Consider the following 24,532-nt stretch of genomic DNA (forward strand, 5'->3'; position numbering starts at 1 on the left):
AAGTGTTACGAATAACGCGAAACGTAAAAAAAAGAAAAAGAAAATAACATGTTCACCATGTATTTGAGTATTTGATTGACGATGCACGTCTATTGCGTTATTTATGGAGCCGGCGGGTATTATGGATCATTATTTCCTGGACTGAAGGTGCGAGCGAGGTATTATATAACGCGGCGCTAGACGTCGTTCGCTTTTTATGAAATTAGTGGTAAAATGGAAAATGCTCTGTTTTTGTATTTTATTGCTATAAAAAAAGGAAAAATGAAAATGGTGAAATCGGAATTATTTGATGTTATTGCACTGTGGTTATTATGAAAAGTTGTTTTCTTCCTTTGTGTTACCTATGAGGTATACAGTTGTGTAATATGTGTGTAAGGTTGCGCGAAGTCTTGTGTGTAATACAAAACACTTACCTCAATTTCGGACGATTACGATACAAAACGTTATTAACTACAATATGTGCAATAATGTACATTGTAATAATGTACATACTTAGATTTATTTGATAATGAAATATCTCTTTAATTTTATTCTCTATTTTAACAAAAACATATGTAACTATTGTCTGAAATTAAATTCTCCTGCATATATTTTCTGCGTATCGGAAACTGTTGTATCGTATATTGTAGTTATGTATCGCCCGCGTGATTTCTTAATAACGTAAAATATGACACCGCAGAACTTAGAATCTGCAAAAACAAAGGAACTATTAAGATATTGTTGTATCTTTTTAATAAAATCTGATATAATAATAATTGTACTTTCATGTGAAAAAATCAACTGTTATTTACGAACCTCGTCATTAGATAATTTATACATGTATGCGGACTATTTCCTCGAATATATACTGCAGCATATTCCATATTCTTGTTCTGCATATGTAGAAAAAATTGATATCTTACAAAGAACTACCATAGGGTTTGTGATTAATCGTTGTTTTAAAAGTTTATTTACTTTAGAGATAACGCGATTTATTTGGAAGAATAAAAGGCCACGTTAGATATTCCTGTTTTTACTTCGGTAAATTAATTTCTTTGTATCGTTTTTGAGAAATTGATTCGTAATATGCATGAACTGCAACGGTTTCTTTTCGTAACGTCTCAGTAAGGGAAAGCATGATACCGCGATGCTCAAAATCTATAAGGAGAACAAGTAACATTAATTTTGTTGAACATCGTAACTATCTCGGGGAGAAAAATTTCCTGGAAATAAAATTATTTGGTAGAAAGCATAACGATTGATATTATTATATCAGATTTGGGAATTTACATTTCACGCTACTTTCATTCGTCACACCGTTTCCGAAATGTATTAGTTTGATTATTGTACAACAGAAATTAATTGATTTCTTTTTAAAACAAGATATACATATGTATTTTCTCTAATATAGAATAATTTCTATTCATGTATGTGTTACATCATTATTAATGAAATAAAGCACCTAAATGTTTATAGGATACTCTAACAATACATCTAGACGAATAACGTTTCCCTTTCGAGGTTTCCGCGACAAAAGGACTAAATCGATAGCTATAAGATGTACACAATATTGCTTACTCTTGTATATGTTTCCAGTGACACAGCGAAGAATCCACAGGCAGTCACGCAACAGGGTGCTTTAGATCTCATCATGACAAACATCAAATCTTTGCGTAACATTTTTCCATATTTGTCCATCGGCAGGGGCGACCATGAACTCTTGTAAGTGGCGTTCATCACACATTCGCTGTCTTGTATCAAGCAATCACAACTGTACGTGAACATTAATAATTGACACATACAACCCATAACATGAAATATGAAAGTAAGACGTTTTATTTGAGCAATCTCGTCCTGTAGAAGAAATAACTAAATTAAAACAACGAATAAAGAAAAAGCTATTATTAGTATAATTTTTCTTCTTTTCGTAAGAATTTTGTTTAATTTTTTAAGAAATAAAAAGATAATTATTATATGTTATGTTGCAGCAGAAGGAATGAAATTAACGCGATTGCTACTAACCATAAGTATCAAATATCCATCGAGGCAAATTATTAAGCTGAAGAGTGTCACCTGCACGAGTGCTATTACACTAAACACATTCTCGAGTTTATTACAATATTCAATGAGCATTTGATGTTGTTTGACGTAAGTTTTAAACGTTGCATATTTATCTACAGTGTACGATGATCTTTCCAAAGTTGTATAATGTTCGCGATCGTTTAAATTGCACATATTTGAAAATCTATATTGCAAAATACGAAATTGACTAGCAGTGTGCAGATTTATAACGAATAAAAGATTGTCGAAGCAATGGTAGCACGTACCAACTAGGCACGCGCTAAAAATCTGTAAAAACGAGCATAATGATTAAACGATCCAAAATATCGTACGATTTCTAGATTAAAATACAATAGTTAAAAAGTATTTTTTACAATGATCTTATATGAATAATTTTTTCTACCTGTATTACGAAGACTATTTCAAAATACGGTGACAACATTAATGAATCGTCGAGCCACATATTAAACGGATGTATTCTATCTGATTCATTCTTACCATAGTTTACTGAAAAACATATCAACACGCCTCTTTGTTAGTTGTTATAATTCCAATTTGATATAATAACAATATCGACAAAATAATTCCTTAAGAATATGTTTTGCGTCAGCGTTTTAATTTGTACTGAAAAATTTTCATATTTTTCGCAGATTGATTACGTAAATGTCTCACCCAAAATAGGTCTTAGTATGAAGCTGGCGACTGTTCCCTGAGCAAAAAAGGCGAAGGAACAAACGAGAAAAGTACAGATACGTTTAGAGGTATTTATAATCATTTGCTCGTGGGAGTCATAATTCGAATGCCAAAAATTTGTTTTCGCGTAATTAATTAAATAAAGCAGTTCGTCGTTATGTATAAATATGATAAAGGTCTTGAGTAGAACTAAAAAGATAGTTACAACGTTGCACGCGGTGTAAATAGTATCCTGTAATAAAAGTATTCAGCAATCAAACTTAGAAGTCACTTTTTTATGATATTCTTAGTTGAAAATTTGCTTTAGTCCATATTTGTTTCATTACTCACCTCAAAATTTCCCCAAGTAAAGTACAAATCCCTCAATTCGATCGTGATGGCAACGAAGATAAAAAATATTGTATTCGACATGGCGATGTTCCTCCAACGTTTATCGACATAATCATTCGCCAGCCAAAAACCAACGAATTTCATGTAGAAACTTGTGACGGTGATAGACAGATCTTTGACTTCCTTCGAGCTCATCCTGAGTCTTCGACGATGGAGTACTCATTCTTCGATTCTATCGAAAGCCTCTAATTTGCTTATCATCGATATCTACAGTGACTGATACAGTGATACGATATTACTTTGATCCCTTGATCACTTTTGACTTGATTATCTGGTTCGTTTTGCATATTATACTTCCCGGACAACTGGTTATTCTGAACGTCATTGCAATTGCTGTTCCATCGTGTGAAAAGGAAAAGCAGCGACGGATCGATAAATTGTGTATTATTCCACAGAGACGCCGAATGTTCAGACGTGAGGATAACGTGTATTACAATACACGTGCGACTGTTTAGATGATTCATTTCATGGAAATTTTTGAAGAATGTTGTGTAATCGAGTTCCACCCTTTGAATTCGTTTTTGAGCACAAGAACTCGTCATTTTTATCCTTATTTGTGTTTTAGTGATTTAGTTATGTTCATTGTGTTATGTTAATGTTAAATGATATGTGACAGTGTCTTGAAGCTTATAACGCATGTTTTCCTTCATCAGCAGAATTAATTGGCAAGTAACTTTCCTTTTTTCATTTATCACCCATTAATTAATTATATATTCTTAGTGTGACACGTTTTAATAACAACTGTGCTACAGAAGGTGAATTTACGCGAAGACATATTTATGGAATGAAATAGAGAATGGTAGAGGTAATATTAATCGTATTATCATATTATCGTATTAAATAAAAATATTTTTAAAATCCTTCTGTTTATTGCTATATTTTTTTATTCCAGAGAAATATTCTGTTATTTATTATCAAAATGTATAGAATATATTGTAGTTAGGCTTTGTTGTTAGTATTGCAAATTCGCGCGAAAGAATTGATCTTCTTTTAAAATAGATAAAACGAGCTGTTCCGGTTAAAATGTAAATGTAAAATTGTTTGTCATTGATATTTTTGACAAGAAAGGCTTAAGTTTTGTTTAAAGCAACTACATTTTGACATGAACGAAGAATCGAATAAATGAGATAGTCTAAGAAAAATATACATTTGCTCCCATTAATATTCGAACACGCCTTAAAATAGCATAACTTTTCAAAGAACGGATCAGACGGTTTGATATTTTTTGAGAAGCTAGAAGGGCTAGTTTGCCAGATGACGTACAAAAAATTGTTGAGAATCTCGTGGAAAGAAAAAGGTGAGATCGCTTTTTACAACATTTTTATCTGGTTCTGAAAGTTTGAATCAATGAAAATTTGAATAACATATTTCGAAGATTTATGTCTATTATATATAAGGAATTCTTCGATAATATTGTAATTGCCGAAAAAGAACCTCTCGATAATTGTACGGTCGTCATCCATATCATTTGGGGCAGGTCCTTCTTGATGCACCGGAAAGCTCCATGCACCGCCACGGTTTTCGAAGCAAGACCACGCGAGCTCGGCATTTCCGAATCTACAGAACGTGCTGTAAACACGATTGCCTTGAATTCACCTTTAATATTTTCTTGCATAAGAAATTAGTAAAAAGCGACCTTTATTATTTTCTCCGAGGTCTCGACCAATTGTAACTTTTTCAACATTTTTGCGCGCGTCGTCCAGTGAATTAACCCTTTTAACTTGAAGAAAAAGAAAAAAGAAATTCAAACCGTTTGGCTCAATTTTAAAAAAGTTATTCTGTTTCGAAGGGTGTCCGAATATTGATCGGAGTAACTGCATTTCCTGAAAACACACGAATGAAGGTTAGGCAAAGCAACTGATATTTTTGTGTAATATCAAGTAAATAAATACCTAAATGCTTTTGAACATTTAAATTTCTTGGAACTTTATTTGAAAATGTTGTCGGTACTTGCGTTTAAGACGTATCGCTTGCATGATTTCTCAACAACGTCAAGTACGATGCCGCTGTACTTAGAATCTGTAAACAGCAAAGGAACACAATAGATTAAATTTTCATCATGATTATATAACTCGTTAAAGAGTATCTGATATAATAATAATAATAGGCATTGTGTTTGTTACGATAAAGTTATTTTACAAGTACTTAATAAAAATGTTTGTTAGGGAAATAAGAACACTTATAAAACAATCGTTACTTACTAATTCCTCGTTTAATAATTTATGACGCGTCATATTACAGTTGTAAATGTTGGAAAATATGTTCTGCGTACGTAGGAAATGTTGAGGAGAGAAGAGGGAAAGCTGATAATGTTGAATTCTGTTAATAACTTGTAATCTTACAATAATATTCAGGTATCATATATTGTGCAATAATGTGATTGGTATCGTCACTGTACTTTGAAAGCAAATTTATATCATGCCAACAATAATTTTTATGAAACTTTTTAGTTATTACTTGTAAATACGGGTAGAAAATAACGTTGTTTCGAGGGTAGCATGGATATAGAACGCTGCACTCTTTATAGTGTATGGGGTAGGATACTATTATATTTTTCCCTACTGCATATAAGGACAATATATCCCGTAGGTTGATTGCGGAGGAAATCTCACCTCATTCGCACACGCCAGTCTCTTTGGGTAATTCTATTCTTTTGAAACAAATAAAAGCGTAACGACCGACAAGTTTCCTTCTTACAAGTATTCGGATGATCATAATGGTGAGATGCAAGTTCGATGTCGATCGTGTGAATTATGAATCCACAATGAATACGCTGGATATAAGAATGAATACTATATTTGTAATTTTTGCAAGTAATATTATCTTACATACAATAAAAGCAATAATGAATTTACTAAGGATATTCCATTAAATACGGTCATATTGATTATAACATAAAGGATATAACCTAACAAACACGAAGATGGTACCCCACTGGGGGTAGTCACCCACATGATAATCAAACAGCTTAAAAATTCTACCAAATGTCCAAATTGGACAAATTGTGAATGTGAAATATTAAATAAAAAAAAAGAAATAAAAAAAATAAATAAAAATATTGATTATAAGGGGCCAAAGTTTCACATTATTGGTAGCATTGATTTTTTAGGCAAAGGTAAGTACCATCTCCTCTCCTATTTCAATGAAGTAAAACGTAACACTGCATCGCTCAAAATTTACAACGAAATGATATTAAAACGACAATAAAGAAATCAATATAAGTAAATGTTAACGTTATAACGAGCGAATATCGTGAAAATAAAATAAATATTCGCTAGGAAGTGTAAGAATTAGTATTATTATATCAGATTAGGTGAAAGGGTTAAATTAGTAGCAGTATTTATTTATTTCAGTTCGCACGAAGAAACGGGATCCGTTCTACACATGGTTGAACTAGTGTAATTACAGCGAGTAGATGTACTTACTCTAGTATACGTTTCCAGTGATACGACGAAGAATCCACTAGCGGTCAGGCAACATGGTATATTAGATCTCATGATAATTAACATCAAGTCTCTCCGTAATATTTTCCCATATTTGTCCATTGGTAGGAACGACCATAAGCTTTTGTAGGCGGCATTAGCTACGTTCGTGCTGTCTCGTATTAGACAATCGCAACTATAGGTGAACATCAGCAGTTGACACATGCAACCCGTTATATGAAATAGGAAAATAAGGCGTCTCATAAGAGGAGTGTCTTCCTGTGAAACATTGCATTGTTGTATCCTAAACCGCTGTAACGAACTAAAAACATATTACTTTCTTCTACGAGAATTTTTTGCAACTTCACCAAAAATAAAGAAGATTGGAATTGTTGCTATGTCGCAATATCAAAAATTATTACTGCTATGAACCAAACTAGAATTCTTTCAACATTAAATTTCTATTTTTACGGTACAGTTTTTTTTAATATAGATACTAGTATGCATACCGTAAGTACTAAATATCCATCGAGGCACATTAATAAGCTGAAGAGCGATACTTGTCCAAGCACAATCAAATTAAACACTTGCTCGAGTTTCTTACAATATTCAATGAGCATTTGATGTTGCTGAATGTAAGTTTTAAGTTTCATATATTTACATATGCTGTACGAAAATTTTCCGTTGTTATTTTCACCGCACATATTTTCAAGTCTATATTGTAAGATACGGAACTGTCCAGCAGTATGTAGATTCATAATGCATAAAATATTATCGAAACAAAGATAGCATACGCCAACATGATACAGGCTCAAAACCTGTAGAAACGCAAGATGTAATTTTATCTTTATCATATGTGTATACGTGATTTTATTCAATTTATGTATTGCGATTTTGGAATATATATATTTGAAATTAACTTTGATAAATATAGTCGTGGCGAATTAAAACATTTGTTCTTTTAATTGTTTTTAGCAACTAACAAATTCTTAGTACCTGTATGATAAACTCGATCTCAAAGTACGGTGTCATGTAGTATATTGGTGCGTTCAACCATATATTGAACGGAAGTATTCGATTTGTTTCGTTTCTGCCAATATTTGCTGAATAATATAAATATGTTAGCAAAGCTACTTTTCGATATATATCGTTCTTTGTACGATGATTATATAAATGTCTCACCTTGAATTGGTCCTATCACGTAAGAAATAACTGTTCCTTGAGCGAAGAAAGTGAAGACGCAAACGAGAACCGTACAAGTACGTTTACACCTATCCACAATCATTCGTTCGTGTGAATTGTAATTCGAATGCCAAAAATTCGTTTTCGCGTATCGTATCAAACTAAGCAACTCCTTTTTGTATACAAAACAAACCAAAATTTTGAACAAAACGAGAATAATAGTTACGAGGTTGCACATGGTGTATACAGTATCCTATAATCAAATAACAGTACACGTACACGATGGATATTTTTCAAACTACCGCGAGAGCAAAAACTGCTTTGATCCAATAGATCTTTCGAATAGTGTTCAAATCCGCAAAATTGTTCATTCGAAAAATTATTCTTCATGTTACTATAACAAAATTGAATTTTTCACTTACGCTAAAATCTCCCCAAGTGAAGTATAGATCCCTCGTTTCGATCATGATGGCGAAGAGAGTTGCGAAAATTGTATAAATCATAGCAAAGTTCCTCCAACGTTCTTCGACATGGTTCTTCGCCAGCCAAAAGCCAACGATTTTCATGTAGAAGGACACGACGGTGATTGACAGATCTCTGCCTTTCTTCGAGCTCATTCTGAGTCTTCAACGGTAGTGTGCTCCAAGCTCCAATTTACAAGAGAATCTTCAGGTTTTTTATTAACCATACCTGAGTCTCCATACTTATCTCGATTATCCTGTTCGTTTCGCATGTCCGCTATGTTTCGTGGACAACTGGTTATTTTACACGTCACTATAATTGCTCTCTTGTAGTGTAAAACGGAAAGGGGAAGAAGCATCGGATTGATAAATTATGCACGATTTCAGACAGATGGAGGTATTCGGGGAGACGATAAAGCATACGCGGTACATCGATAATTTTACTGTCCGGAATCGTTCGAAGAACACAGTGGTTGTTAACCTAACATTCTTTTATTGCTGTTCGCGAATAAAGGAATAAACTTTACGAAGACTATTTGTCGGTTGTTTTGTAAACATCTTTATTATAATTTTTCAGTGTTATGTACTTTTATTGCGTATGATACACATGTGCATTTTGCAGCTTGTTTTGTATATAATAATAATGTAATAATGTGTATATAATAATGCATAGGATCTGTTCTTTGTATTGAACGAAGAACACACTCGAAGGAGGACAGATGATCGATTATCCAAAATATTCTTTCGGAATTAGAGTTGACTCGATCGACATTTCGACTATGTTAACTAACGATAAATACAATTTAATTTATGAGTACAGTGAAGGTACGTGCATGTTTTATGTATTAACACATACATTTTGTCACATGGAAATACATTTCACTATTTGCTGGCAACAATATGTAAGTTATACTATCATAAACTATTCAAGACTAACCTAAATATGATTCCAAATATATGATCCAATATATATGACTCAAAATAATAGAAATAGCAATAAATCATATTTACTGATATTTTATACGGAAAAATTAAACGACTGTGATTGTTAGAGTAGTGAATGAAATTCACCATTATGATACCGAATTAATTTAAGATTTACTATAAATATTAAAAAAGCTCGTATGTCGTCAATGATTGGCTGATATATTAAGATATTGAAGTACTATAGGAAAAGCTCCACATTGATTATTCAAAATATATGTGTATTAAATTATCAGTTATTTTCCTAAAATTCATATATTTTCGTTAACAAATGTAAATATACAATTCGCCTGAATAGTACAATATATATCTAAAGACAATCTTCTTAGAACAATCTATTGAATCGATTGGAGATTTGTTTTTACCAATCAATTTATCATTTCGTCTTCTACACGATTTCTTAATAAAGTGAAATATGACATTGCGGTAGATAAAATCTGCAAAATGTTAATAAACAAATTATTTTACGATACTGAAAATTACAACTTTTTAGTGTCTAAAAATTTTTCCTATGCTTTAAATTTCATAGATCGTAACGTGTATTTATTGTAAATTCGATACTATATCTACCGTGGTATAAGTTTCCAATGATACAGGGAAAAATTTGTTCGCGGTGAGACAACAAACTCGTCTTGATCGCTCAATCACCATTATTAGATCGTTTCGAAGCATCTTTCCAGATTTGTTCATTGGCATGATCGTCCACAGCGCTGAATATGCTCCTATAGCAACTTTCTCACTGTGTTCTATCACACTGTCACAGCTATAGGTGAACATAAACAGTAAAACCATTGAGCCGACTAAAAGAAAGATGAAAATCGAGCGTCTCGCAAGAGGGATAGCAGCCTAAGAGCAAACTAAGCATTTAGAAAGTCCCATATAATTAACAAATACTGATGACGGGAATGTTTATAACATGTAAATACTAACCAATAATCCTTGATAAGCAAACAGGCAAATTAACATACTAAATACCAACACTTGTCCAAATATCAACATCGTGTACACGTTTTCAAGCCTGTCGCAGAAAGTGATGAGTGTCTGATGGTGTCGAATGCATGTCTTCAATTTCTCGTAAAACACATGCACATGCCTTGTTAACGCCGACTCCATATCATCTTCCTTCATCCGACGTTCCATGTCACACAGTTTTGAAAACCTGTATCGAAGTATGCGAAACTGACCAGCCAAGTGTATGGCCAAGATGCAGAAAACATTATCGAAGCAAAAATAGCTTACCGATACGTAATACGTACTTATCGTCTGCAAAAAGTAAAAATTATTTCCCCTGTTACAGTCCGTGGAAAAAATCTATTGGTTTTCGCAAAATCGCAAAAATTGATTAGTCATTGATAAGAAAGGTTATGTAGATTTATAGAAAATGGAGGATTCTAGGGTGAAGCTTCAACTAATTGTCACAGGTTGTACTTCCGCGTAAATATAAACATGTAATGCAACTAGCTACAATAACGGTCGTTAGAAAATTGCGAGAATCTAAAATACCTGTATAATAAATATCATTTCGTAGTAAGGCGACATAGACAATGGTAAATTCAGCCACATGTTGAAAGGAAATGCTCTTTCGGATTTATTTTTCCCAACATTTGCTGCAACAAACACTAAGATGATATACTCTTTTCCATATGGAATGGTTCGCTTATTTATCGTGAGGTATATTATTGTACCTATCGAATTTTTAGCTTATTACAGCAGACAGATATTTGCTAGTATACACAATTGTTAAACATTTTAATATTGCAGCACCGAATCAAAGTTCTCTTTTGAGAAAAGATTGTTTTTAGTTATACGACATAGTATATCGATGTATTTGATGTACATGTATGGTATGAGAATTTGTGAAAGGAGTATATTATTATCTATATATATCTATATATATATACCGGGTGAATATTACGTATATCCACACGAATCATCCACGATTTGGATCAAAAAAATGCAACACACCGTAAACAAATAGAATATTTTTGACCTACCGATAAGCGGTGTTGTTAGATAAGCTAGTGTAGCACATGTACCCATGATGGTGACAGAACAGACGAAGAAGGTGCAAGTTTTCTTGCAATTATCCAAAATTTCTTTCTCGCGAAAATCATACTTAACATTCCAAAAATTTTGTTGAACGTACATGATCAGTTTTGTAAATTCCTCTTTATGCTTTATTATGATACATATCTTGATTAAACCCATTGTCACGGTTAATATGTTAGTAATAACGTAAAGAATATCCTGAAATGAATTATGAATTTTTTATAATTATAGCTGTACGTTTCATAGAGTTTTAATTGAAATACACGTGTCATAAACTATTATCAAATGTTATATGTCACGAACGATTTTCAGTATTATTGTAGATTAAATTAGAAAATATAATGTATCTCATGAATTTCAAATTTTTAATATATTAAATATAGGTAACCGAAAAAGTTTTTACCAATGACTTCTTTGATTATCCGATATAAACGAACAACAGAGATAGGTGCTGATTAAAAACAATCCCCGTAGATGGTAACGAGAAATCAATACATGCGCTTTACTTAAACGATTAAATAATAATTACAAAGATAATGACCGTCCTTGCCAAATTGTTTTCCAATTTAACGCAACTGCTCGTTCCGTTTTTCTATACATCATAATAATATACTCACGCCTTTGTACAACACAGTGAAATATAAATCTCTGATAATAACGATCGTGGCAAATATAGAATTCCATATTGTGTAAATGATCATTATTTTCATCCGACGTTCTTCCGTGGGATAGTCGGTTATCCATATACCGATATTTCTCAAGAAAAACGTCGACAGGATCATTGATATGTCCAAGTCTCGTTGCATTAGCATGATGACTGATCAGCGTCTAAAGCTGTCACTCGCGTGCCACGTTCCGCGTATGCCCCAATACATATGAATCGTCGTAATAACAGGTGACACGCTTCTTTGATTTATTAATTCTTGCTGTCATTCTTGCAAGTGAAGTGAAGGAGAAGTGGAAAAGGAGCGGAAGAGGAGTGGAAGAGGAGTGGAAGGAAAACAGAAGTGAAAGAAGGAGTGAAACTAATGTTTGATTGTTACCTTTGTATGAATAAATGAAAAAAGCTTGGAAGTAGCGGGTAATCATACATTTGTTCGTTGATTGATCTCTTTCATTATTTCCAGAGACCCGTACGTATTAGACTACAGTCACTTTTCGATCTACGACTCTTCAATCAGGAACTATAACTGAGTTTTTGGAACGTTAAGCGTTGCGTCCTTCGCTCTTACGAGAAATTGCTGTTAAAATCGGAACGTGTAATGGTTCTTACGGAAATACAAAATTTATTTGTTCTCATGTTCATGTTACGGAAGAAGTCCTAACGAGAGTTCCCTGCCGAATAGATTTTTGGATACGGGTACGGATAAGGATTCGATCATGGTTGCTACGTTTAGAGAAAAGAATAGAATTCGTGAAGATTTCGTAAGTATCTCTTTGTATAACTTTTCGCGTTTTAGTGGTATATATATTTATCGTGCATGATGTACGCGTGTATTCTGTAGTTTATAGTGTTAGGTACCTGTTCTTGGTTTCCAAAGAGAACAAATGACCAGTTATTCGGAATCTTTGTATTTTGCTGACAGCAATGAACGTAGAACACGAGCCAAATTAAAGCAAGCAAATTTTATAACAATATCATGTTCGGTCTCACTAAAATCAGAAGAGTCTCACCAATGTTAGCGATAATTTTATTAGCAGAAGAAGAAAACATATATATTGGATTATCGCTATATCGATGTCGATGCAAGAATCGCCACGTCCCCTTGGTGTAGAATTTTCGTTTCCGATGTAAGATTTTAATTAACTTTATCTTTATTATTACCGAAACATATATTTCAAGTACATATTAAAGTATATTCATATATATTCAAATATTTTTATGATATAGGTACTTGTATATATATGATGGATTATTTATCCGCATTTTTCACAGATGATTCCCTCATGAGCGTAAAGTATGACATTGTAGTACTCATCAGCTGTAACATAAAATTTTAGTGTCGTTATAGGATTTATCTAAAAATTTATATATTTCTGGTAATGCGTTGCAAAAAGCGATATTTCCAGGATGAATGGGGTTAAATACGAAATAGATTACGTACCGCGGTAGATGTTTCCAAAGATATAGGAAAAAATCCACCAGCGGACAGATAGCATGGTCGCATTGATTTCATCATCATCACCTTCACGTCTTCTCGTAACATTCTGCCAGTTTCGGTCATTGGCAGAATCGTCCACCAGCCTGAGTACGTTGCCAAGCTAATATTCGAACTTTCCTCTATTAAACCGTGGCAAGTGTACGTGAAGAAAATTATATGGATAAAGCTACCGACCATGTGGAACACGAAGATCAGTCGTGTACCAGTGGATACATTTGCCTGTGTACATAATATAATACTCGTTTATTCATATCGAAATCGTTCTGATGTAGCTGGTATAACTGTCGAATATACTTGAAACGAGCATTTCGTTTCTAGGTAAAGAGATAAGTTTATGAAATTTTGAGGAGGACATAAACCAAAGTTAAATTACTCATGCTATTTAACGATTCTTACGTAACAGTGAAATAATAAAACTTGCGATAAATCGTATTTCGAACAAATCGTATTTAAAAACGAATCCACTACTATACTGTAAGTAAATCCAACGTACCAAAAGTATCTCGTACGTGTCGAAGCACATTAGCAAGCTAAAGACCACTACATGGCCGAAGATCGGTAACGTATTAACATATTCGAGCTTCTCGCAGAATTTGATCAACGATTGATGCTGCCGAATGCATTTTTTCAACGCTATGTAGCACTTGTCGGCGTAATCGATCTTATCCGTTTGCTGGTCGATGATCTTCCATAAATTCAAAAGTCTGTTATGGAGCATGCGGAATTGGCAGATCACGTGCATATTCAGTATGCATAAGAAGTTGTCGTTGCACAAATACGTTACACCGATTTGTTGCACAGTCGCTAGCTGGATAAACAGTGATCTTCCATAGTAAAATTATCGTTGTATTCGCTGAGTTCGTTATTTAAATATACTCGGAAATGGAGGAGATATACGATACCTGAATAACGAACATTATTTCGTAATACGGTGTCACGCTTAGCGGCAGATCGACCCACATTTTGAACGGAAGTACCCTATCCGATTTGTTTTTTCCGATATTCGCTGAAACATAATGGAGCATGAATTCTGAAGCTTCCATTTCGTATGTTCTATTAATTAGTTGGCACATATTTGTGATTTCTTTCAGAATCAGGGTTGACTCGATGGAGATTTTGTCAATTGTTTATTAATTGTTAACTAATTTGATTATTTTGAAGGATACAGTGAAGAGGGTAAAGCATGTATTTTGATTGTTAATATCGTTGGATCGTAAAGCTATAGAATTGTTTTTATTCGAGACTAATTTATTTATTTTGTGTAGAAACGAAGATCTTTAAATATGCATGCTCACCGCAGATTGGCGTAATTATGTAAAATGCCAAGGAGGCTTGCGTGAAAGAGCATGCCGTTATGGTCCACAGCTTGCACAATTTTCGGCACTTCATGAAAAGTATTTTCTCATCATGGTCGTACTTGAAATGCCAAAAATGTTGTTGTGCAAATAAAACTAAATCCTTAAATTCCGTTCTGCGAAAATTTAATATCAAAAGCTTGAACATCGCCAATATGATGCATAATGTATTAGAGAGCAAGAAGGTACAATGCTGAAAAAGTTAATTCATTTTATATATAGTAAACCAGTCGGAACATCGATAGAATTTGTTTCTCTCTATAAATCTTTTAAACATTTTCGTAATACGATTGCCGTATTAATATATTTCTTGCAGTTTTCTATTAAATTTTATAAAAACAATTAGGTAGATTCGGTATTCACCTTAATTATTTTCTCTGTAATTAAATTTATAATGCATTCGTATAAAAATTTAAGTTGATTTCTAAATGAAAAGTATATCTATGACTTTCGAAAAATAACAATCTTAAGACAGCGACAGATCTTTATACTCACGCTCAAATCGTTCCACGTGTAATAAGCATCGCCGAGATTTAGATATAATCCGTAAACATGTATAACGGCAGTAAACGCCATAGTGAGTCTTCTTCGACGTTCTTCGGCGTTATTTACTGTCATCCAGACACCCGCGAGTTTTAATAGAAACTGCGACAATGTGATTGAGATATCCGTGTATCGTGTCGCATGCATGACGATCGTTTTTCTCGATCTTGATCTTTAAATCATGCGACAGCTAGAAAATTTAGCGAGAAAAGGTTCCTAGCGAAAAGGTGACTTGAAGTGACATCGCTTTGATCTATCGAGACATTCGATCGTTTGATAATAGATACGTATCTTACTTAAAGCGAACTTTTCCGCGAAGAGTGGAAGCGATACGGTGGCGGAAACAAATAAGAAATTGACAAACATGAAAAATATATGAATTGGTGTATCACGTGTGCTTGAGAGAGGGCGTGTGCGATTATTACCCCCTACAGTGCATGTGCAACTAGCAATTTCTCACATATTGATTACTTGGTCGCCAGAAGTAAAAATTGTGTTATAACGTATGGTTACTTGGAGAAAAAGTACAGTTGGAAAGTATAACACTACGTCGTTGTCTCTGAATGTAGAATCACGACGTGGTGTATAAAGATGATTTCTTTTGAGAATGATCAAGTTGTTACCTTCATTGCAAAATGAATATCACGTAATTCTGTAGCGATATACTATACCAGGTACGCAGTTTCATATATCCTCTGTATTAGCACGCACATTTTGTAACACGAACACACATCTCATTATTTGCTGATTATAATATGTATAAACTATATTATCTTTAAGTATCTACAACTAAAGTTACAAAAATAAAGGCAATTAATATGTAATGATATTTTATATGGAAAAATTAGACGCAATATGATTTTCAGAGTACCGAATGGAATTCGTAATTTTGATATAGAATGGATTTACACTGAAAACGTTATGAACGAGTCAGCAAAAGCTACCACCTGAAAAAATTCGTTATCTATCGACTTGATTAAAAAATGTTTGAAGCGAAGTTTACTGTATTTAAGGAGCCTGGTCAGACGAGCATACGAGTTGATTATCTAATACCCTATGTTTTGGGATATCAAGTTAACTTTGAAGCTTTTAATAGCCACCATGTATCTTTCATAACGTTAGCCGATCTAGCTGGACATTTTTTACTGAAAGGTCCTAACTTATGTATTTATACACACAGACCGCTAGTTTATCGGATATTTTAACTGTTATTCGTTAAATTTAATGTATGGAAGAGACGAGAAAAGACGCGAAACGGTATTATTGCGTTTACATCGTCCTTACCTTTTGTACATTAAATTGGATAAATTAAAGTTAAAATATCTGCTGAATTAATGGTTTTTCGGTATAAATTAGTTAATACTGTTTTGTAAAGAATGTCCAACTGAATCGACTAATCATCTTAACGTGTCAAAAAGTATAAGATACTAGAGTATGTACACATCTGATTAGGCTGCTTAAATACCATACTTTAAACGTTTTTTGATGAAGTCGACAGATAATTGCTACAGGTGGTAGTTTTTAATGACTCACCCTGTATATATATATGTCGGGTTAAGGTTAGAATTTTGGGCGCGTAACAACTCTTCATGTGAATTAGTCATTGTTTTACACAGCCGAGATTATATTTACACGTATATACAAGTCTACTACAAAGATTAACAAATAATAAGTCTAGTGAATAATAAGCTTAACGAATAATAAAGTTAGTGAAATAATAAGTTGAACAAATAATAAGTCTAACAAATAATAAGTCTAGCGAACAGTAAGATTAATGAATAGTATGATTTACGAATAATAAGTTTAATGAACGCTATTAACACTATTTTTGAGTTCAAACGAATCCACGGTCAACGGGATAACTCTCTACTAAGCGTAAACTGATCTTAGACACAGAAATATGATTGTTGAAAATGCTCGATGTGTCACTCTCCAAGGCAATCGCAAGAATGCCAGCCTCGTGGAGATTTTTCTCGCTGTACGCTTGCATTTTTTTCTATACTCGTTTGGAAGCATCGAGAAGGTTCCAAACGCCGTTGTTAGGCAGACTCGGAAGCATCGAGAAAGTTCCAAACGCCGTTGCTAGGCAGTTCCTGCCTGGAGCTTGATTATTAATACAATGTATGCCCCATTGTATCAGTACCTCCGAGGCAACATCACACGTGGCTAGGCCCGCTCCCGAGGCCGCATGCCGCCACAACCACATTTCTCGGAAAACCCATACAACCACTCCAGACCTCCGTTAGGCAAAATGTCCATCCCGTGACCGTGGCTGCGTTCGGCGACCAATTATCACCTCGAACCCAATCTCGCTATCACAAATCTCGAACAATTACAGCTATGATAAAATCTAGGCTAGAATACTAGAGGATGTTCCCAAAATTTCCAAGGAACGGCTTCGGCTTTCCTTTCATCTCCGACATATATATATATACACTTTTTTTATGACGTAGGCGTGGAACAAGAATGGATTTTTGGATACAGATCATAAAGGGCAAAAAACGGGATAACATATTTTTAAGGATATATTTCACGAATTGCTAGTCGGGGGACGAGACATTCGACGTATGAACTTCTCGTTAAAAATGAACAAATACAAAATTTACGAAATTCAACATTTAAATGGTGTACAAATACGGGATAATAAAAATAAATTCAAATAGGTACTGTGCCAGCAAAGTCATAAGCGAGCGACTTTAGTTGATTATACATATGTTTAGTTATCGGTTATTTTCTATTTAATGGTTTATTTTTTTTTAATAGATGTACCTATACAATTCTTTTAAATACTATCATAAGTAATTTTCTACGAATATTTTACCGAATTGGTTGGAGATTTGCTTTTACCAATCAGTTTTCAATTTCGTTTTCTAAATGATTTCTTAGTAACGTGAAATATGATGCTGCGGTAGATAAAATCTGCAAAATATTAATAAACAAAATATTTCACGATATCGAAAATTGCAATTTCCTAGTGTTTAAAAATTTTTCCTATACATTAAATTTCATAGATCGTAACGCGTATTTGTTATATATATGTAGTATCGTGAGTGAGAGGCCTGGGAGTTGGCGGGTGAACCGCGTGAAATGTCGCGAGAGCCGAGGCGTTAGGCGTTTGTTTTTCCATCGCGTAGTTTTGGAAAGAGTAGGCCTAGGTGAGCTTGGGCACGAGCGGTTGCCAAGCGACGGGAAAAGAGGGGGAATCAACAATCAGAGTTGGCGAGTGGCGTTACCGAGAGAGTGTGGATGGCATTTTGTAAAAAGTCGAGTCGTTATCTAATTATTTAATTGTGCTGTTTTCTGTATGTTTGGTGTGAATAGTTCAGGTTGAACTACAATCGTCTTTTCTGTCAAATCAACATCTGTATCATCCATTCCTTGTAAATATACTATATCACGATATTACATTTTTTGGGGGCTCAGCCGGGATTGGACAAGACAGAAAACGAAACGGTTTAACAGAGCTATTCGCGCTAGTTGTGAGTTTACCGGTACGCGGTGCGGTAAAAGACGATATCGTTGACCATTTAAGTTGGTGTAGTGTGAAAAAATGGCTAACGTCGGGGACGAACGATTGTCGGGTGAAGAAGGTTCGACGCTGGAGGAGCTGAGAAGTAAGCTCGCGCGAATGAACCTCCCTATATCGGGCGCGAGGTCAGTGCTGATTGCGAGGCTGAATCGGGCGTGTAGGGCTGGACAATCGTATCCTAAGGGAGCGACGGGCGGTGAAGAGCCAACCGGTCAACGAGATTTAGAAAATGTACAGAGAGCTGAGCGTGATTGTAACGAAGACGAAAATGTTGAGAAAATGAATACGAAGGAGTTGAAAGAGCGCCTTGCTAGTTTGGGTTTAAAAACGACGGGAAGAAAAGCAGAATTACGCGCACGACTACAAGCGGCCATGGACGGTAACGATGTTTCGTCGGAAGAAGAAAGCGACGACGAAAGTGAGGACGAAGATGACAAAAAATACGCAAGAAGACACAAGAGAGGTACGCGAAGGGTGTATCAGGACCGTGATGAATATTGTCGAAGGGCATGTGTTGGTTCGACACTGAGTTTCAGAGACGTCGAAGATGCATTAGAGTCGTTTAGTGGCAACAAAGGTGAAAATGTCGAACGATGGTTCGAGTCGTTCGAGGAAGTCGCTGATACGTGCATGTGGTCGGATGGACAGAAGACAGTCTACGCGAGGAAGCTGCTGAAGGGATCAGCGAAAATATTCGCGAGCTTCGAGTGTCACGCCAGGACTTGGCATGAGTTGAAGAGGGGGCTAGTGAAAGAATTTTCGAGGAAAGTTAACAGTAGGCAGGTACATCAGAAACTTGAAGAAACAAAAAAGGAGAGTGATGAAGCATGTTTGGCTTACATGTACCGCATGCTCGAAATAGCCAGCCATGTGGACATAGAGGAGGAAGCAAAGGTGGAATACATAGTGGATGGAATAATAGACGACGAGAGAAATAAGGCTATATTATACGGCGCTACGTCAATCAAAGAATTGAGGAAGAGGTTAGTGATGTACGAAGAGCAGAAGAGTCGCAGAGTAAAGTCGATCGTGAAGCCGGCTAAAACCGAGAAGAAAGAGAAGCTCAGTCAATCTGCAGATGTAATGAAGAAAAGAAGATGCTTCATTTGTGGTAGTGAGGATCATCTAAGTGTTAAGTGTCCGGAGAGAGGAAAAGGTGTTAGGTGTTTCGAGTGCGGCGGATTTGGACATGTTGCAGCGAGGTGTACGGCGCGACCGAAAGAGACCTGCGTAGTGTCAAGATCCGAGAAGGGGAAGTATATGAAGGAAGTGATGATAGATGATTGTAGGTTTGTGGCATTAGTGGATACGGGTAGTGATCTCACATTCATTCGATCAGACGAGTATGCGAGGTTAGGGTCACCACCGCTAGGTAAATGTAAACTTAAGTTCGACGGTCTTAGTTCCTCTGGCAATGAGACCTGGGGTGAATTCACCAAGGTAATGTTGGTTGATGGGTATAAACTGCCAATCACTTTACACGTTGTTTCGAACAAAATATTGACGAAGCACGGCATGTTGTTGGGCACTGATTTTCTGGATCAGGTAGAATTACGGGTTAAGCGAGGCGAAGTGACTTTCTTGCGGCTTGACGAACAGACTAACAAAGACGTGCCGGATATATTTAGAATCAACGTGATAGAACAGACTGATGAAATAGACCTAACACACGTGCAGGAACCGCATTATCGGGAAGCAATTCGCGATATCATTAAGGGGTATAAGCCGGAGAAAAAGCGGGACGTTGGGATAACGGCAAAAATCGTGTTAAAGAGTGACAAACCTGTGGTTCGAAGGCCGCGAAGATTGGCACCTTCGGAGAAAAAAGAGGTGGACGAGTTGATGGAATTATGGAAGCAGGAGGAGGAGAAGGCTCAAGTTAAACGGAAGAAAGAAGCTGTTGAGAGAGAAGAACGGGAGAAACGTGAAAAAGAGCGACGAGACAGGCGTGATGGCAGTAACACTAAAGACGATCAAGACGGCGATCTTGGTAGTCCCACGTCTCATAAAGGTCGCAGTAGTAGTACCGGAAGTAGTAGAAGAGACAAAAGGCGGTCTAAATCTAGATCTAAGGAACGAGAGAGGGATCGTCAGAGAAGCGACAGAGATCGTGATAGAGATAGAGATCGAGAAAGAGATAGAGAAAGAGAAAGAGAAAGAGACCGTGACCGCGAAAGAGAGCGTGAAAGAGAACGTGAAAGAGATAGAGAAAGGGAAAGGGACAGGGAACGAGAAAGAGAACGTGAAAGAGAAGAAGCAAGGAAAACTGAAAGAGAAATTATGCGTGAAAGGGAGGAAGAGGAAGAGGCGAAGGAGAGGAAAAAGAACGAAAGAAGAGCGAGAGAAAAAGAAGCAGCTTATCAAGAGCGTTTGAGAGCATGGGAGACGCGGGAACGTCGCAAACAAAAGGAATATGAGAAAGAAGCGGAGAAACGCAGAGCAAAACGGGAAGCGAGAGAAAGGGAAGCAAAACGCATCAGATGACAGCGAGATAGAAGGCAACATCTGAGGGCAGATGTTATTGCAGGATGGCCGAGTGTAGTATCGTGAGTGAGAGGCCTGGGAGTTGGCGGGTGAACCGCGTGAAATGTCGCGAGAGCCGAGGCGTTAGGCGTTTGTTTTTCCATCGCGTAGTTTTGGAAAGAGTAGGCCTAGGTGAGCTTGGGCACGAGCGGTTGCCAAGCGACGGGAAAAGAGGGGGAATCAACAATCAGAGTTGGCGAGTGGCGTTACCGAGAGAGTGTGGATGGCATTTTGTAAAAAGTCGAGTCGTTATCTAATTATTTAATTGTGCTGTTTTCTGTATGTTTGGTGTGAATAGTTCAGGTTGAACTACAATCGTCTTTTCTGTCAAATCAACATCTGTATCATCCATTCCTTGTAAATATACTATATCACGATATTACATATATATATGTACTATATCTACCTTGTTATAAGTTTCTAACGATACAGGGAAAAATCTGTTCGCGGTGAGACAACAAACTCTTCTTGATCGCTCAATCACCATTATTAGATCGTTTCGAAGCATCCTGCCAGATTTGTTCATTGGCATGATCGTCCACAGCGCTGAATATGCTCCTATAGCAACATTCTCACTGTGTTCTATCACACCGTCACAGCTATAGGTGAACATAAACAATAGCGCCATTGATCCGATTAAATGAAAGATGAAAATCGAGCGTCTCGCAAGAGGGGCAGCAGCCTAAGAGCAAACTAAGCATTTAGAAAGTCCCAAATAATTAACAAATACTGATGACGGGAATGTTTATAGCATGTAAATACTAACCAATAATCCTTGATAAGCAAACAGGCAAATTAACACACTAAATACCAACACTTGTCCAAGTATCAACATCGTATACACATTTTCAAGCCTGTCGCAAAAGTTAATCAGTGCCTGGTGGTGTCGAACGTACATCTTCAATTTTTCATAAAACGTATGCGCATAGTTTGTTATCATCGATTCCGTATTCTTCTCGTTTATCTGATGTTCTATATCGCACAGTTTTGAAAACCTGTATCGAAGTATGCGAAACTGACCAGCCAAATGTATGGCCAGAATGCAGAAAATATTATCGAAGCAAAAGTAGGTGACAGCTATTTGATACATATTTATCATCTGCAAAAAGTACAAAAGTTACTTCCCCTGTTACAGCCCACGGAAAAAATCTATTGGTTTTTGCAAAATCGTGTCAGAGATATCGCATCATTTCTATAATAATCATTAGATACCAGCGTCGTACTTCAACTAATTGTCACACGTTGTAGTTTCACGGATGCGGATATCCCAGTTTATGTCATTGTGTTGTAAGTTTAATATAGTAAATATAAGCATATAATGTAACCAGCTACAATAACAATCGTTCGAAAAATTGCGAGAATCTAAAATACCTGTAGAGTAAATATCATTTCGTAGTAAGGCGACATAGATACTGGCAAATTTAGCCATACGTTGAATGGCAATACTCTTTCGGAATTATTTTTCCCGGCATTTGCTGCAACAAACGCTTAGATGATATACTTTTCTCTATATCAAATGTTTCGCTTATTTATCGTCAGGTACATTTTTGTATTTACCAAATTTTTAGTCTTTTACAGTAGATAAATATTTGACAGTATACACAATCATAGAACATTTTAATGTAACAATACCGAATTAAGGTTGTTTATAAAAAAAAGTTTCTTAAGTTATGTGATAAAATAGTATGAAAATTTCTGGGTGAAGTATCCTATTATCTATATACAGCGCGTCTCAAAAATCTTGGTACAAGCGATCTGGCAGTAATTTTACAGGCAAAAATTAATCGAAAACAAGGAATAATATTTTTTCGTTTAAGGCTTCGATTTCGAGAAAAATGTGTTTGAAGATCCGTCAGATGCCCGTGTACTAATTGCAAGTTTCGAGGTATCCAACTTGTCTTTCTGCTCGTGTTGACGAAAAAATGTTACTCCTCTTTTGCGACCTATTTCTGCATAAAGAATCCCGATAGCTTGAACTATGATTACGGAGACATCCTGTACATATATAGCACGTTGATATTACGTACATCCACAAAAAGCATTCGCGACTTGAATTAAAGATCTACAGTACACTATTAGATTAGGATAACAGAATAATAGAGCAATAGAACCTACCAATGACCGGTGTTATTAGATAAGCTACTATAGCACATGCACCCATGATGGTGACGGAACAGACGAAGAAGGTGCAAGTTTTTCTGCAATTATCCAAAATTTTTTTCTCGCGAAAATCGTACTTAACATTCCAAAAATGTTGTTGCACGTACACGATCAGATTTATAAATTCCTCTTTATGCGTCATTATGATACATATCTTGATTAAACCCATTGTCACGGTTAATATGTTGGTAGTAACGTAAAGAATATCCTGAAATTATTACGAATTATTACGAAATTATTATGAATTATTACGAATTCTTTTATAACTATAGCTGTTTGTATGTTTCATAGAGTTTTAACTGAATTACTCGTGTCATAAACTATTATCCAATGTTATATGTCGCGAACGATTTTAAATATTAGATTAAATTAACAAATATTGTGTATATCGTGACTTTCACACTTTTTATTTATTAAATATAAACGGACGATGAAGATACGTGACAATTAGAAACAATCCCCATAAATGGCATCGAGAGATCAATATGTATTTTTTGTTTATATAATTTAATAATAAATAGAAAGATGGTCGTAACAATTGCTTAATATTTTCCAGAACCTGACGCTACCACTCATTTCATTTCTATATACATAATGAATTACTATTATTACATATTTGGAATGCTACAATATTTTATTTCATAATATATCACATACACAATTTTATTTAACACAACTAAACCAGTTAAATATACTCACGCCTTTGTACAATATAGTGAAGTAGAAATCTCTGGTAATTTCGACTGTAGCAAATATCGAATGCCATACTGTATAGATGATCATTATTTTCATCCGACGTTCTTCTGCGGAATTTTTGGATATCCACAAGCCGATGCTCCTCAAGAAAAACTTTGACAAGACCATCGATATGTCCAAGTCTAATTCCGTTTGCATGGTGTCAGCTGGACAGTGTCTAAAGCTGCCGCTCGCGCGTGCTCTAGTACATATGAATCATCGTAATAACAGGTGTCGCGTTGATTGGAAATCATTCTTTCCTCTTGTCATCCTTACACCATTCTGACACGAAGGGTGCAAAAAG

General features: G+C 35.4%; 4 protein-coding genes across 4 annotated transcripts; all 4 read right to left on the reverse strand.

Annotated features, from left to right (window-relative positions):
• Positions 1-625: 625 nt before the first annotated feature.
• On the reverse strand, positions 626-3,258 carry LOC138183781 (odorant receptor 13a-like). The gene is made up of 8 exons (XM_069121159.1): positions 3,064-3,258; positions 2,713-2,965; positions 2,418-2,547; positions 2,002-2,302; positions 1,558-1,833; positions 955-1,137; positions 796-872; positions 626-689 (listed from the first exon to the last, which is right to left on the reverse strand). Exons 1-6 carry the CDS (start codon positions 3,256-3,258, stop codon positions 997-999), a joined length of 1,296 nt encoding a protein of 431 aa, XP_068977260.1. The 3' UTR covers positions 626-689; positions 796-872; positions 955-996.
• A 1,797-nt stretch (positions 3,259-5,055) lies between these two features.
• Positions 5,056-24,382, reverse strand: LOC138184368 (uncharacterized). Its single transcript, XM_069122253.1, has 12 exons — positions 24,193-24,382; positions 23,449-23,701; positions 22,705-22,808; positions 10,103-10,435; positions 9,743-10,018; positions 9,545-9,609; positions 8,150-8,351; positions 7,728-7,980; positions 7,542-7,648; positions 7,055-7,363; positions 6,549-6,824; positions 5,056-5,142 (listed from the first exon to the last, which is right to left on the reverse strand). Exons 1-12 carry the CDS (start codon positions 24,355-24,357, stop codon positions 5,080-5,082), a joined length of 2,406 nt encoding a protein of 801 aa, XP_068978354.1. The 5' UTR covers positions 24,358-24,382; the 3' UTR covers positions 5,056-5,079.
• On the reverse strand, positions 10,565-12,027 carry LOC138183782 (uncharacterized). The gene is made up of 3 exons (XM_069121160.1): positions 11,839-12,027; positions 11,167-11,419; positions 10,565-10,779 (listed from the first exon to the last, which is right to left on the reverse strand). The coding sequence occupies exons 1-3, from the start codon at positions 12,025-12,027 to the stop codon at positions 10,667-10,669; spliced, it is 555 nt and encodes a 184-aa protein (XP_068977261.1). The 3' UTR covers positions 10,565-10,666.
• Positions 13,100-15,590, reverse strand: LOC138183780 (odorant receptor 30a-like). Its single transcript, XM_069121158.1, has 6 exons — positions 15,234-15,590; positions 14,679-14,931; positions 14,286-14,389; positions 13,877-14,191; positions 13,327-13,602; positions 13,100-13,203 (listed from the first exon to the last, which is right to left on the reverse strand). The coding sequence occupies exons 1-6, from the start codon at positions 15,426-15,428 to the stop codon at positions 13,135-13,137; spliced, it is 1,212 nt and encodes a 403-aa protein (XP_068977259.1). The 5' UTR covers positions 15,429-15,590; the 3' UTR covers positions 13,100-13,134.
• Positions 24,383-24,532: the final 150 nt, after the last annotated feature.

Source organism: Bombus flavifrons, chromosome 10 (genome assembly GCF_040668555.2).
Source record: "Bombus flavifrons isolate JBK064 chromosome 10, iyBomFlav1_principal, whole genome shotgun sequence".
In the NCBI taxonomy this organism is placed as follows: Eukaryota; Metazoa; Arthropoda; class Insecta; order Hymenoptera; family Apidae; genus Bombus; species Bombus flavifrons.

Coding starts and splice junctions, on each gene's coding strand:
- LOC138183781 (XM_069121159.1), bottom strand. CDS start 3,258: ATGAGCTCGAAGGAAGTCAAAGATCTGTCTATCACCGTCACAAGTTTC. Junction 1,834..2,001: donor ATGGATATTTGATACTTATG/GTTAGTAGCAAT, acceptor TTTCTTCTACAG/GACGAGATTGCTCAAATAAA. Junction 1,138..1,557: donor CACTGGAAACATATACAAGA/GTAAGCAATATT, acceptor TTCTCCTTATAG/ATTTTGAGCATCGCGGTATC.
- LOC138183782 (XM_069121160.1), bottom strand. CDS start 12,027: ATGCAACGAGACTTGGACATATCAATGATCCTGTCGACGTTTTTCTTG. Junction 11,420..11,838: donor TCACTGTGTTGTACAAAGGC/GTGAGTATATTA, acceptor AATTCATTTCAG/GATATTCTTTACGTTATTAC. Junction 10,780..11,166: donor TCTAACAACACCGCTTATCG/GTAGGTCAAAAA, acceptor TGTTTGTTGCAG/CAAATGTTGGGAAAAATAAA.
- LOC138183780 (XM_069121158.1), bottom strand. CDS start 15,428: ATGCATGCGACACGATACACGGATATCTCAATCACATTGTCGCAGTTT. Junction 14,390..14,678: donor CATAATTACGCCAATCTGCG/GTGAGCATGCAT, acceptor ATTATGTTTCAG/CGAATATCGGAAAAAACAAA. Junction 13,204..13,326: donor CTTTGGAAACATCTACCGCG/GTACGTAATCTA, acceptor TTTATGTTACAG/CTGATGAGTACTACAATGTC.
- LOC138184368 (XM_069122253.1), bottom strand. CDS start 24,357: ATGGTCTTGTCAAAGTTTTTCTTGAGGAGCATCGGCTTGTGGATATCC. Junction 10,436..22,704: donor AAATGATATTTACTCTACAG/GTATTTTAGATT, acceptor TACTTTTTGCAG/ACGATAAGTACGTATTACGT. Junction 8,352..9,544: donor GTAGAAGACGAAATGATAAA/TTGATTGGTAAA, acceptor CTACCGTTGAAG/ACTCAGAATGAGCTCGAAGA.